This window comes from Miniopterus natalensis, chromosome 2, assembly GCF_054644295.1.
Source record: "Miniopterus natalensis isolate mMinNat1 chromosome 2, mMinNat1.hap1, whole genome shotgun sequence".
Taxonomy (NCBI): Eukaryota; Metazoa; Chordata; class Mammalia; order Chiroptera; family Miniopteridae; genus Miniopterus; species Miniopterus natalensis.
In genome coordinates, this window is record NC_142082.1 from 145967994 (window position 1) to 145983683 (window position 15690).

The 15690-nt window shown below is 41.7% G+C and overlaps 1 protein-coding gene across 1 annotated transcript in view; it reads left to right on the forward strand.

The window, feature by feature from the left end:
- The first annotated feature begins 10175 nt into the window (after positions 1–10175).
- The window catches only part of DBX2 (developing brain homeobox 2), a 36671-nt gene continuing 31156 nt past the window's right edge, over positions 10176–15690 (forward strand). Inside the window, exon 1 of the mRNA XM_087814710.1 lies at positions 10176–10652. Within this exon, the coding sequence (XP_087670836.1) occupies positions 10232–10652 (421 nt within the window). The 5' untranslated portion in view covers positions 10176–10231. The remainder of the gene's footprint in view (positions 10653–15690) is intronic.

The following is a 15690-nucleotide window of genomic DNA, read 5'->3' on the forward strand; positions in this document are numbered from 1 at the left end:
CCTCTGGGTCAGCTTCAAGGGTACCAACATTTGCATCATGGGGATACTGGAAGGAGAAGAGAGAGCACAAGAAATTGAAAAACTATTTGAAAAAATGACAGAAAACTTCCCTAATCTGGTGAAGTAAATAGACATACAAGTCCAGAAAGAACAGATTCCTGAACAAGATGAACCAAAGAGGCCCACACCAAGACACATCATAAAATGTCAAAGGTTAAAGACAAAGAGAGAATCTTAAAATTGCAAGAGAAAAGCAGTCAGTTACCTACAAGGGAGCTCCTATAAGAGTGTCAATTGCTTTCTCAACAGAAACTTTGTAGGCCAGAGGGATTGGCAAGAAATATTCAAAGTGATGAAAAGCAAGGACCTACAACCAAGATTACTCTACCCTGCAAAGCTATTATTAGAGTCAAAGGACAGATAAAGAGCTTCCCAGCACTGGCCCGTGTGGTTCAGTTGGTTGAGTGTTATCCCATGCACCGAGAGGTCAATAGTTTGATTCCCACTCAGGGCACATGCCAGGGTTGCAGTCTCGATCCCCAATGGGGGCACGCATGAGGCAGCCAATCGATGTTTCTCACTGATGTCTTTCTCTCTATATATCCATTTCCCTCTCTCTAAAAATAAAACAAATACACACACACAAAACCACTAAAAATATATTTAAAACAAAATTTTTCCCAGACAAGAAAAAGCTAAAGTTGTTCATCACCACTAAACCAGTGTTGTATGAAATGTTAAAGGGTCTTTTTTAAGAAGAACAGAAAGGATAAAAAAATGTGAATAATAAAATGGTAATAAATACATATCAACAATTGAATCTATATATATATATATATAGACTCATAGATACAGAGAACATTTTGATGGTTGCCAGATGGGAAGGGGGTTGGGGACTGGGTGAAAGATGAAGGGATTAAGAAGTACAAATTGGTTGTTATAGGATAGTCATGGGGATGTAAAGTGTAGGGAACACAGTCAGTACTTTCTAATAACCAGGTATGGTATCAGATGGACATGAGATTTATCTCAATGGTCACTTAGAAAGTTATGTAATGTCTAATCACTGGGGTATACACCTCAGACTAATATAATAATGTATGTTAACTGTAACTGAAAATAAAAAAATGATAAAAAATAAGAAAAATTAAGTACTAAAACAATCAAGTCAAAAATAAAATGCACAAGCAAAAAAAGCAATCAGGTCACAGAAAAGGAAATCCCAAAGGTGAACAGACATATGACTAGATGCTTGACCCTAGGAGTAATTGAGGAAATGCAGACAGAACAATGAGATACTATTTTACACATAACAATTGTGAAAAGTCTCAGAATACCAAGTTTGGGCAAGGATATAGGGGCATATGGGACGTGCGTACACTGCTGCTGGGAGCATCAACATTATTATTATATAGAGCAATTTGGCACTGCTGGTGAGGGAGAGGAGCACATAGCTGATTCCTGAAGTATTTCATCATTAAGAAGAAAAGGAGCTGGCGACATGGCTCAGAGGTTCAGCACTGACCTATGAGCCAGGAGGTCGTGGTTTGATTACCGGTCAGGGCATATGCCTGGGTTTTGGGCTGGAGTCCCAGTAGGAGGTGTGTAGGAGGCAGCCGTTAATGACTCTCTCTCATCATTGATGTTTCTCTCTCTCTCTTTCTCTCCCTTCCTCTCTCTGAAATCAATAATAAAAAAAATTTAAACAACATATTTAAAGAAAAAAAGAAGGGAATATCTTGGAGGGCCAAAGGTAGATAGGAGAAGGCTAGTTAAAATGGTTCTCATTCATTCATTCAACAAATATTTATTGTGTACCTTTATATACAAGGTACTATTCTAGTCTGTAAGGATATAGCACTGAACAAAAGAGATAAACTATGTCTTCATAAAACACAAATTAGAGTGGTTATTGCATTAGAATCAACCAAAAGTAATCAAGGCTTGGATTAGAGTGTTGTCAGATGGTGATAAAGTGAAATCAACAGATTGGGGAAATTTTCAAAAGATGAAAATCAACAAAATTTAGTGAGTGATTGAATATGGTGTGAGGGATGGGAAATGTCAAGAATAATTTGAGATTCTATCCTGAGTGTGGGTGGATGCTGGCACCATTTCCTGAAATGTGAAACACTGTCGACCAACATAATGGGATTTATAAACTGTACTAAGGTCGAGCTTTAAATACTTGCATTAGAAGGAAAGAACAAAAATTAATTAGCTAAGCACTTAACCCCCAAAGTTAGAAAAAGTACATCAGAATAAACAAAATGAAAATTAGTAAAGGATAAAAATATCACTAGCAAAAAATAGAAACAACGTAAAATAGGATTAAAAAAAGCCAAATTGATATCTTGTGAAAATCAAGAAGACTGACGAACAAACTTTATAAGACTGATCAAGAGAAAAGAGAAAGAGAACAGGCGAGCAACATTCTGAATAAAGAGATATGCTTATAATTAGAATGCTGCAGAGAGTAGACAGAAAAAGAACATTTATTTTTTGCCTATAAATTTGAAATAAATAAGTTTTTAGAAAATTCAACTCAGGAAAAGAGACTCAAGGAAGATATAGGAAACCAGTGCAATCCTTAATCTTTAAAGAAATTGAATCAGGAGTTAAAATCTCTCCTCCTCCCGTAAACACCTGATCTATTAAGTTATGCAGAAAAGTCTTCAACAAACACTCCTAACACAGAATGCCAATTTCATATAATCTGCAGAAATGAGAAAAAAGAGAAGACAACCTAAAATTGACAGCAGAGGAAGGCAAAATCATAGGCCAATCTGACTCATGGTGCAGCAGTCATTTAAGTCGCATGCCATTTAACAAGTTCATTGCTGAATGACTGGCCAAGAGATTTAGGCTAACAGAAGCAAGTGTAGCTGGAACAGAGGTGTTGGGACAGGGCTGGGGGAGATTAGAAAATGGACTAGACTGACAGAGAGTAAAATATATGTATAAACTTGAAAAAAGGGAGGGTATTTGAGTGACACAAGGAATGCCACTTAAGAATTACACAATTTAAATGGCTGACTGTCAAGCAATACTTACTTCAGAAAATGTGTAATATTATTCCAGTTTCCAAATAAAGCTGTGAAACTCAATAAAGGACTGGGAGACTAGGAAAACGAGTCTAGGGGTTAGTTTTTGTTTATTTCCCTAAAAGGCTTATTATATTTTACATGAGACAAATTCTCACCAGAGAAATGACACCCCAAAGCAAGGCAATTAACACATCTAAATTTGGTTCGGAGAGCCCGGATTCATAGCCTTACAGCAGAGCCTTTACAGGGATTAGCTGCTCTGTGTGCACTTCATAATTTTGACAGTGCATGTAAAAAACTTAATGCTCATGTGAAGGGACTATGTTGGTGAAAACATTGGGGAAATGACAAAATTCATAATGCAATGTGCATTCTCCCTTTTGTTCAAAGCAGTAAATCAGGGCAAACCAAAAAAGCTTTGTAGGATTTCAATATGAATGAGAGGCACCTGTGACTTTGAGGACACTGAGATGAGAAACGATTGAAAAGACTGCTGCTCTGCAGCATCCAAAGTAATTTCCTCAAAATCTTTCAGCGGTCTGCCATTTCACTCTGCGCCAGGCGCTACAAGTGGAAAAGTGGTTAGAAATGATCAATGAGCAAGTAATGCCAAAGAAACTGAATGGCCTGGAAAGAAACTGGGAAGTCTCCCAGTTACAGAAGAGTTAGTAAAATAGAGCTTGAAGGTAGAATGCAGGGCACGGAGGCGAACAATGCCTGAGGCATGGCAAAATAATACACAAAGAGCCAACAGGGCCAGCCAGCAAAGACATGTGCAGGAAGCAGGACAATAGGAGCATGAGTCCGGCCAGATCAAAATCGAAAACATATTTATACATGTCTTTCAGGGGTAAGCCAAATTTTCAGAATTTATTTCAAATACCCAAGAGTACTTGGGGATGGGGTGGGCTGGAGGGAATGGGAAAATATTTAAGAAAGTATAGAATTGTATAGAATGTAATTGAGTAATGATTATTATAGTTGAATGTACCTAACTCTTAACATAGTCCTGTACTTATCTTTCAAATATTTTTCCCCCTCTTAATTCAAGGATTAGAATGTATTCTGTCCAAAGCTCTGAGTTGTGAGTGGGTGTTGGACCGTGGAGACAATCTATACTTAGCACTTACTGGGAAATATTTGTTGCTTCCTGAGTAACCCTGCACCAGCCAGATTTCCAGTGGTTACTGAAAAGGCTACAACGGTTCCCTTGAATCTTCTGTGTTCAGTTGAGAATAGAACCTAGCTCCTCACAATCGCATCTTCTTTTTAAATATGTGTAATTGTTGGAATAGGTGATCAGAGGCTGCCAATGAGGGGTGAGCAATTCACCCTGGAGTTCACCACCCACAGTCCCTATAATAGGGGCTATGAGAGGGCTTTTCTCTCCCCAGCCACAGAGATTCTTCTGCCCAAAAGGGAAGAATTCAGCCAGTCAGGAAAGAAGAGGGAAGAGCGTCTTCAGACTCCATTACTGAAAGTCCAGTTCTCAGTGGAACTACTGTAAGCATGTGTGTTTAAAATAAAAAAGGACTTACCTGTTTTTGTATTTATTACTTATAGGATTTGAGGAGGCACACTCAATGGATATACATACAACAGAACCATCAAAATAAACATAAAAGATCTAAAGTGAACTAAGGAGAAGATAGAGATGAGAGAAATACAGATCAAAAGAGTTAATGAAGTTGAACTCTAAAATTAGCTCCACTTCTTGGCATTCCAATCACATCCGGAAACACAAAGGATTATATCGTTCCCACCAAGCACACTAGTTCCTCAGGAGAGAAAACACTTTCTCAGATTCTAATTCACAGAAGAATGGATTCCACCTTCTAGATCTCTCTCAGATTCTCCTGCTTCTTTCCATCACCTTGGCCACAAAACCAGCCCAAACTCATAGCATCTTATTTTTTTAAAACATTAAATTTATTGGGGTGACAATGGTTAATATGAACATATAGGTTTCAGGTGTGCGTTTCTATGTTACAAGATCTGTATATTGCTCTGTGTGCCCACCACCCAAAGTCGTATCTTCTCCCATCACCATATATTAAGACCCCCTTCACCCCCACACTCCCACCTCCTTCCCTCTGGCAACCTATCTGGATTATTTTAATAGTCTCCAATCAGAGTCTTCTCCAGATCCTAGCACAGTTTCCATACCACAAGGTCTTTTAAAATGCAAATATAATCACATCTCATCCCTTTAAGGACAAAGTCCAAAATCCTGAGTTCAGCATACAAGGTACTACGTTGCCCCAGCCTACTTCTCCAGCCTAAGGTCTCGCATATGCTTTGCTATGCAGACTTTCTCCTCTCCTTCCCACTTCCCCCACCTTCTTTAAGAGCTAACTCAACTTCCCTATTACTTTACACTGGGCTTACACAATAGGTTTTACCAATCTGACCCTGAAGGCATTTGAGTTTGTGAAGATGCTCTGGTTTGGTTTTTTTTTGGCCCAGATCTCAGCATAGCACACAGTGGTTCTTAAGGACTGAGATGCTACAGCAAAATGACCTGAGCCTCTTTGGTCATTCTCAAGTATTTTGTTATTTTTCATAAAAATCCGTAGCTTCTAACAGCTAATTAAGCAAACAAGTGCTATAGAGCCATCCCCATAACCCCACTACCAGGTGTGAAAGCAAGTGTCAGACTGAATTCTACAACAATTTTCAACATTTATGTGCCAGCAGTTAGAGTCATTCATTTTGTAAGCTCAATGATGCTCATCTCTCAGCCCTTCCAAGTTCACACCCTGCATGAAAGACTCAGCTGAGGAACTGTGACAGTGTTACAGTCCTGGGATGGGCAATGAATTTTCTACATCAGTGAAGGGACACAGGCCTGGTTCAAAATTAAGCCTCAGGGCTCCATTCTGAAGAGTATAGATAGGCTTTCACATAAAGGTGAGAATGCCTTCCTCCACACCTAAATACCACTTATTTATGAGGTGGAAATCAATTCAATTTATAATGTCTATTATGCTAACTAAAACACCATCTGGTGTTAATTGAAGATACAGGTAACTGCAGGAAAAGGTAGTCTCCTGCACGCAGTCTTTCATCCTCAGTGGCCTGCAAAAGAATGTGCCTTGAACCTGGAACAACTGCTTACCTAGAGGTAAAGAGCCTGCACAACCTGAGCTGGGCTTATCTCTTCTCTCTGCTCCAACACCCCTATTTCTCTTTTCCTTTCTGCCTCCTGTTTATAGTAGTTCTTTTCTCTCATCTTCTAAACATACTCATGTTTTCTCAACGCTATGACTCCCTTTAGCTTTTCTTCTATGTTTCTTCAACCTCTGCTTCCCCACTCCTTTATCTTCTATTGATCTTCCATTATCCACAAACTGGTTTCTGCCTCTTTTGCTCCCAATGAAAAGGCTCTTGCCGCCCTAGCCGGTTTGGCTCAGTGGTTAGAGAGGCCAACTGGGGAGGGAAAGGTCACCCCCTGTTGAAAACTTGCATCATTCAGTCCTATAGATTCAACCATTGCAACATTTATCCCCTTGGAACTTAAAGGTTCCAAGGCTTTGGAGCCATCTGGCCTTGGACTGTACCTCCATCTCATCATTCTGAACATTGCGTAGCTTTAGGAAAGTTAACTTAAATTCTCTGTGCCCCAGCAGTAACACTGGCACAATAACAGTACTGACCTTTTAGGATTATTATGAAGATTAACAAGTTAATATTAATGAAGTGTTTAGTACTATACCTGGATGACTGTAAACACTGGATAAATGGTGGCTCTGATAAGGGGATGGCAGGGATGATGTAATACCTCTTTTCCTTGCGAATCGCAAAGATTACTACTACATATCGTCACTAACCACTGTTCACATCTGAAGACTCAGTTTAGGGGAGACTTCCTCTGGAAGTTTTCTCACACTGTTCCTTCCAAAGTACAAGCCTGTTCTCACGTGTTACTTGCTTTTCTCCCTCACTTGGTTGTGAATGCCTCCAAGGCAAGGCCCAGAGAAAGCCAGACCTTTCTTCTCCCTGTACCTTCCCAGGACCACCACAAGTGCTCAGTAAGTATTTAACACTCAGTAAAGGTCTGTTGACTAACTCAATAGGTGAATTAACAAGATTAATACACACCAGCCTTGCAAATAACTTCCCGCCCACTTCGCAGCACACGGGGAGGGTGGATCTTCAGACATGTGAATTTTTAAAAGGAAATTTATCTCAATAGCCTCGAAATTCCAGCCGGCTTTTAAGAAAATTGAAGCTAGGGGCCAAGTTATTCTTAGGGTAAAGAGAAAAATTATACACATGGCCTGAAACATTGCAGACAGCCTTTAAATGGGGGACATCTGTAATCCTGTCAACAATAAAAAACTTATTCTAAATAAATTCGCCTAAATTTGCACAGCAGAGTGGCAATGGAAAGTGTTAATTGACAGAGAAGTCACAGCTTTAACACTCCACTAATAGAGACAGTTTCCAAAATTAGGAGATTTAAAGTTGCCTTGTGGCTAAAAGAAATTTTAGTATTATACACACACACACACACACAATTTTTTCACCTGTCCTGTCTCTATTTAGCAGGCTGTTAGTAATGAAAATATAGCCATACTTCTAGGGGGGAAAAAAGTAACTCAGTGTTCTCATTCATGTCTCTCTGTGAAGGAGGACCCAACCATGTTCGGTTGGGAGAACTTGTTGGTGGCTTTTCTTCCCAGGTTTTGGACCCACATCCTTTATTTGCCATTTAACCAACTCCTTTTCTAGATCAAAATTTGTTAGATTATCTCTTTCAGAGTGATTCCTAAATCAAATATGTATATATATATTTATTATGGAGAAAGAAACTTTTATATTGACAAGTATTTAAAAATACTATGTATTTTTGAGTGCAAGGGTAGGATTTCTTTTGGAAGAGTCCTGCATGTAACCATACTCCATGCCAGTTGTTCCTACAGCTGGCTCCCATGGGGCTGGAAGACAGAGAGATGAAACTGCCATGGATACACAGAACACCCATTCTGTTAAGCCCGGGAGCACTTGAGTGATAGAACTGGAGCATGGGTTGGAGCACAGGGTGGAAGACTCAGATGCCTTTAGGGCCTGGCAGGTATTGTCAAAGGGTAAGAAAGGTTAAGGCCACGGGTAAGAAAATGACCAAAGGAGTCTGAGGGAAGTAGGGGATGAAAGGATTTGAATTTAATTTGTAAAAAAAAAAGCCATTACAGGGGGCTTCCTATTTAACATGGCCAGCTGACCAATTTGCTTATCTGCCTTCTTTTTCTAGACTCTTTTAAGTGACAGTAAATAAGTAAAAAAGGTTAAGAAGCCACAAAGAAATCCTGACAGGACACTGGCGGAGAACAAGTGTAAGAGAAGGCAGGGAAAAACAACAGAAAGTGGAAGACAGCAACTGGCTTCCAGTGGAGGAAGATACAGCCTCTGGAAGACAGGGGTTGGGCGTATAAACACCGAATGGTTGAAACCACCAGTATTTCCCTTCCCCACAGCCGGGAGACTCTTGCCTGCCCTCGGCCTTCAAAGTGTCCCCTGTGAAACTTAACTAAGAGGCCCCAGATGTACCGGAATATTGGCACAGCTCAGGATGGGGATGAGGGTGAGCAGCGGCTTGAAAACAGTGGTTGAGGCTCAGTGTGAACTCTGAAATCAAAGGCCCCTCCCCCCCCAATCCAGCACACGAAATCAAATCTCATTAAAGAGTAACTGGAAACGAATTACTTAAATTTCTTAAAAGTTCTGCAAGAGAAAGCTGTTTCCTTTACCCTTGTCAACCAATGGTCACTGGTGCCAATTCGACACCAACAGGACGCCCCAATTTGGGTGCGACGGAGGAAGCTTAAGCCGGCGCGCATCTCAGCTGGGACACAGCGCAGCTCCGTGCCTAGTTCGTGGCGCAGCTCCATTACGACACGCATGGCTGTGGACCAGCACAGCCGTCAGGAGGCCCTGCGGCGAGGTCCCGCGCTGGCTGCACGGCTGCCCGCTGCTCTGGCAAAACACCTCCGGTGCCTCGACTCCAGCCACGGAAACAGCCCTCAGCGGGAAGGGAAAAGGCGCCCTCCGTGCCCGGGAGGAGGGGACTTATATAGAGAAAAAGCGCTGACCCTCCCCCTTCTTGATTGGTCTGGCCTCCACATCTTCACACTTTGATTGGTCCAAAAGGCACTGTACTGATTGGTCAGAATGGAGCCACTCTGATTGGTTAGTGAAAATGCTAATAAAATATAGCTGTGCAGCTCTGATTGGACAGGTTAAGTCTCACTCCTATTGGTTGAAATACAATTCCCGAAACTCCTTTATAAGGGTTGGCTCAGGCGGCAGGGTACTGTTAGGCAGGCCATTCAGTGCTGACTTTACACGAAGGTGCGGTTTTTTTTACAATTGGCTGCTAAGCTCTGTTTTTTGTTTTGTTTTTTAATGAGCCCAGTTAAGCCACTAAGAGCCCTTCTTACTAGGTTATTTTCTTTCTCAGGATTCACACCCTTAAAAAAATACGAAAACCACCCACTCTTTAAAGGTAACTTTTCAGCTGCACTGCCGCAACAGTCTCTGTAACACCTGTGACATTTTCTGATCACTAGCCTTTCCAGACACGACCAGCTCCGTTTACTTTCCCTGGATGTCCCTTGGCTCCTGAAGAAGGGACATCAACACTGGAGAGCCAACAGGTGGAACACAGAGCGGACACAGACCAGGGCGCTCCTAGCTGGCTGCACGCGACTTCCTGCCCCAGGGGCAACTCCCGCTCCAGGGCTGCTCCCGAGCACAGCCCGAGAGGGGGCCTGGCGACTCCCGGTGCACGTCGCCTCCACGCCCACCTCCTCCCCTCCCCTTGCCAAAGCTCGGACTCTTGGGGCTGCCCTTATTGTTGGTTGCGTCTGTCACTTTGAGGGCCGGGTGACATGAATGGATGAGCTGGACACACCTTCCAGCTTTCTTAAAAAAAAAAAAAAAAATCCGGTCCGGATCTGCATAGAAAGCGGGAGGGACGCCCCCGGCGCCCCCGGAGCCTCCACCGCGGGCCAGGAAAACGCACAGCTTCCCCCTCCCACACTCACTCCTCCCCTCCTTTTAAAAAAACGCCCGACCCAAATAAATAATACCGTTCCAAGCCTACCGGCGTCCTCGGTGCCCTCTCCTCCTTCCCCAGGGCGCGCGGGCTGGAGACGGGCGCGCGAGCGGCCGGGCGCCGCACCATGCTGCCCAGCGCCGTGGCGGCGCACGCCGGCGCGTACTGGGACGTGGTGGCTTCCTCCGCGCTCCTCAACTTCCCCGCAGCGCCCGGCTTTGGGAACCTGGGCAAGAGTTTCCTGATCGAGAACTTGCTGCGCGCTGGGGGCGCCCCGCCGCCGGGGCTGCAGCCGCCCCCGCCCCCGCCCCCCGGCCCGGCGGCAGCTCTCGCCGCGGCCGCCGCCACCGCGGGCGCGCAGGTCCGGCCCCTGCCCGCCAACCCCGTGCCCCTGAAGCTGTGCCCTGCCGCCGAGCGAGTCAGCCCCGGCGGGGCGCCCTACGGCACGCGGTGGGCTTTTCAAGTGCTCAGCCCCTCGGCGGACGGCGCGAGGCTGCCGGGCCGGGCTCCGGGGGACCGAGACTGTGCCTTCCACGCTTCAGCCCCAGGTGAGCCCGCTCTCCCTTCCCGGCCGCGTCCAGAGGGTCCCGGGACCTGGGCGCGCGGCGAGGCGCGCGGCGCGGAGGGCGCGCCGGCCCCAGTGCGCAGGGACCCGCCGGGCTGGGAGCGGTCCTAGGACATCTCCAGTCTTAGAGGAGCTGCCACTTTCGGGGTAAGGAGGGTGACAGCCGCTAATTGTGATTCCACCCACCCACCCCCAGCATCCCTCGCCACCAGCTTCCTCTCTGTCCCCTTCTTTCAGCCAGGGGTAGGGCTACGTGGATTTTCGGGCCTTTGGGGAGAAGCCCTGAAGGTGCCATGAAGGACAGACAGCCCCGTCCCTCGGTCTGGGCTCGGTGGACCAGTTCCACGGTTTCCCACGCTGAGCGTTTTTGCCCGCCCGCCCTGTCCGGGAGGCCGCGCGACGCCCGCTCGCTGGAAACCTGCGGGCTTAGGAGCGCCTGGCGGGGCCCGCTTTCGGGGCGTTTGCCGCTTAAACTGTCGCGGGGGTCGGGCCCTTGAAGGACGCTCGCGGAGATCCGTGGAGGGAGACTCGGGCCAAGTTCACTTTGGATCACTAAGGCGCAAGGAACTCAGGTCTTTCTCTTCGTGCTGCGTTGAAACAGCTGAATTGGCACCTGGAGTAGGAAGTTCACCAAAAAATGGGAATTTACCGAAAGAAGGGTTTGTTTTAATTCCCGCATGAAACTTAAGCGGTGTGAATGGAGAGAGGATGGGGAGTTTAGTCAAATATTAGCTAAAGCTTCTGGAGGGGCTGCGGAAAAGCCTCTCAGAGACTCGGAAGCTGAGATCCAGTTGGATTTTTTTTTGGGGGGGTGGGGTGGGGGGAGTCTGTGTCCTTAGACGATCTTAACTCATTCTTTTAATCCCGATGGATTTGTCCAAAATGACTAATAGATTCTTTTTCAGCAGATTCCATTGTCCCAGTAAACTGCCGGATCCAATTTATTGCTAATGGCTTTATAGAATTTAACATGTTTAGAACCTGTCCTGGCCTTTCACTTTGAAATGGTTACTAACAGAATGGAACAAATATAATTATATGAGCACCGGTCTCATTCACATAGTGTAAAACCTAAATTCTGGGAAGTCTTTTTTGCACCTTGGAATAGGAACAAATACTGTTAGGGCAAAGTTTATAAGCCTTGGAATTTTGGGCCACTCTCTTTTTGAAGTTGCAGGAAAATTAGAAACATATAAAGCAGGTTCAGGTAGACAAGAGTAAATAATGTCTCATAAAAGTAACATTTTCAAGAAATTTAGTGATGTGCATAACTTTTGGTTTGTTTACATTATGTTCATAGTTATTTCTCAAGGACCCTTGTATTACTCCTGATCATGATTTGCTACTCAACAATGGAAAATTATTTAATTTTAACCTTTGTAGATTTTACAGATTAAATTTAAATAAACCAAACGCTATCAAATGCAGGTATGTCAATAACTCTGAAAAATAATTTCGCATACCTATTTGTTTCTTTCAAGATTGCAATTATTGGTAAAAGAATTTCCTAACTACATTCTTTTTATTTTCAAGAACATATTCATTCTTGTGTGCTTATTAAAGTGTCAAAATACAAAAAAAATGATTTTTGGAATAATTAAGAGTATCAGAATTTATATTTTCCTTTGAAATATTCTAATATAGTTTAAGCATATATTTTTCCTAATATTTTATCCAGTCCTTGTTGAAGATTTTATGTTCTCTTAAGTTAATTTTCATTTGAACAAATCTTATTTCAAAAAAATCATTCTTGTAAAGAGTGTATTTAATTTTTGAAACTAGAAAAATCTCTCAAGAAGAAAATTTAAGCCCTGTAAATTTGTGCCCACAAATATGCTGCTTAAAATGAGCATTTACATTCATTTATTTTTATATTGACAAAGAATGTAGTTTTCTGAACATTGCCCAGTTTTATTTAAATGACATATTCTTGCCTTATCAAATATTATAGGAATTATGTTATACTATGTAGAATGATGGAGTTACCGTGAGCGCTGACAGTGTTGGCTATCACCTGAAAATTAGGTGAGAATGAAAGTGATTATGTTCTGTAGAGAACTTAAAGGACATAGAAAAGCTACTGTTTTCAGAAGGATAACAGTATTTCTCTCTGAAAAGGCAGTGAACACCAGTTATGATCCTTTAGACACTACCTTAAGAGTAGATCACAAAATGTGATTTTTAATCATTTCAGCCTATTGACTACCCATTATTTTTTCATCCTTAATTTGTTGAGGGCACCCATCTGCATGTTGCATAAAAAACCCAGAGTTCTTTTAAGTACATTGGTGAAATACAACACTATTTAACTAGGGGATACATTTCTGCTTCATTATTTTTGTTACCCATTATGAATTATACCATGTATTTCATTCATTCAGCAAATGCTTATTGTCTTCCATGTGTCAGGCTCCATTCTAGGCCATTGGGATAGTCAGCAGACAAAACAGGTAACTGTTTCTACCCCTGCGGAGCTCAAATCCCATGTTCTGTACTACTTTATGGTTTACCAAGCGTTTTTGAAATTGTTAGCTGCTTTAATCCTCTCAATAGGCCAGATATTTCCCTACAATGATTATTTCACTTCCAATGATTATTCCATTGTAGTATTAAACAATACTACAATGAGTATTGTTTTGGTCTGAAGTATCAGTTTAAACATTTGTGAACTTGTGAAAGAAAAAAAAAATTGCCCCAAATCTTCATATTCCCTAGATTAGTCTTTCACTGAATATGAGAAACGAATGAGGGATAATCAATTACATGTATCACACTAATAAACCAGATGTGATTTTGTATCTGAGCCTATAAAAGAAACGGGCTTTCCCCTTTATCTTATTACAGTTAAATAGTAACACAGGTTTATTTACAGGTCATGGACGAAGGTGTAGCTGTCAGTGCTTTGTCCCTAAAAATTGGCAAGTCTGAGTATTTAGGGCAAGAAAAGAAACACTCTAGAGCCATATGTTGCCAAGTTATTCATATAGAGTAGTGTAAAAACTTTACTCTAAAAATCAAAGGCCATTCCTCAAGGGTAGAGAGGGGCACAGTTAGTACAATAATAGGTAGTAAGAAGGTTCACCTCCAGGGGTTGTATCTGAAAAAATAAGTCTTGGATCTGTTACACAGTGTAATTTATTAGTGGAAACCAGGAGGGTTTGCAAGTAAATTCTAATCATCAGAGATCCTTCCCCAGAAGTTTATTGTTGTTGTTATTTGCTGAATCTTATGCTAGATTAAAATATTCATCTTTTTGTATATAAAAGACAGTCTTGAAATGTAAAAAGCTGAAAATTTTAAATTTATTTTGGTTCTTCAAATTATCTTCAAAAAAGAGTAAATAGCCTTGCTTTTTAATAACCTTTGTTATTTTAAGCATTTTAGAAAATGTTTGACATAAAAATAATTTCCTCAGTACAATTTATTGATTATTAAATCTACTCCTTATGCTGCATATAAAAGAATTAAGTGTGTATTCTGGATAGGTGAATTGAACTGTTCTTTTTTTCTTCTTCAAGCAACTTTGTCAAGTAAATTGTACTGTATAGCACAGAAATGGAACCAGGTCCATAGTAGTTTTTCTGGCCCCGTTAGGATTGTTTCTTACCATTAATAATTAATGTGCCCTCTAGTTTTTTGCCCACCCCTCAGTCTCAGTTACTTTTTACTTATTAATCCTTGATTCTGTTTTAAATTATGTTTTGTGCTCAAATTGGTAGGGTTGTTGTTGTTTTTTCATTTTCACTGAGATACACTGAAAGTGTGAAATAAAATAGCTTCTCTCACATTTTAGGCACTTGGAGAGGGAGAAGATGGATTTGTGCTGCAAGTGGGGATTCCAGTTCAAATGAAGACTTAATGATCTGATTTTTAAAGCCAGAGTGTGTCACTTATTTCTGCTAACACTCTTCTATAGATTTGTTTTGGCAAATTCAGATCACAGCATCTTGAATGTTGATGATGCTAAGGACAAAGGGAATGGGGAACCCAAATAATGATGGAACCCATTCAAGTGGTTCCTTCCTCAGGCCATCACCCCAACTATCTTTTTTGGAATTTGTAGATAATACTAAACCATATTCTTACTATATCCCAATATGTTTTGTAACCTGATTAACATATATTTGGAGTTGTATTAACATATTAATAACTTTTACATGGTTCATGAAGTAAATTCCTTCAGGTTCAACAGAAGTTCTTGCAGTGAAGAGAATCAATAGGGCTGATAGTTCCTTTACTTCTGGTACTGACTGACTAAGGCACAGCCCTTACAAAATAATGTCTGAGTTGAAACTACTCAGGGTAATTTATGTGCATTTAATTTGCCTCTGACTTTAGCACCTAGCCCTCTCCCAGCCCCTAACATATGCTTCGCTACTTCACCTTAACAACAAGGAATCTCAGTCTGTTAACATGTATTGAAAGCTATTGAGGTTTAATAATGAAACAGGAGTAAATTCAGAAGGCAAGTAGGAACATTTTAGAATGTTCCCCTTAATTAATACTCACTTTAAGAATTTGAGGGTTATTTTAAGAGGCACAATGGTTTCAGTGCCCAGAAAATTGCATATGGATTTATGCAGAAATAAACTTAAGATTCAGAGAGTTCAAGGTGACATGCAGGAAGCTAAAGGATGCCATATGTTGTGGGCAATTTAAAGGGATTGTCAACAGTGATTTTATCTGCATTTGTTTGTCATAAATGTAGCTCAGATGTTGGAAACAGAGCTATGTATTGGACTCCGTTGGATTCCTCTTTGAGTGTGTCACTTCCTTCCTGTTCTTGTGCCCACCAGAAAAAGGTCTCCTTTTGCTCTAAGAAGACATTTTATGGTTAGGTTTGCTGCTGAACAATGATAGACATGGCAGCAACTTGAAAATAAGGGGTAATAGATGTGTTTATAAAATACTTTGAGATTCTTTGTTATGAATGTTTTTAAAGAAGTGAAATGTTATCTTTAAAATGTTTAAACTAATGTGTCCTCTTGTTAGGGTGAGGGATGTAAATGCTTCATTAACTC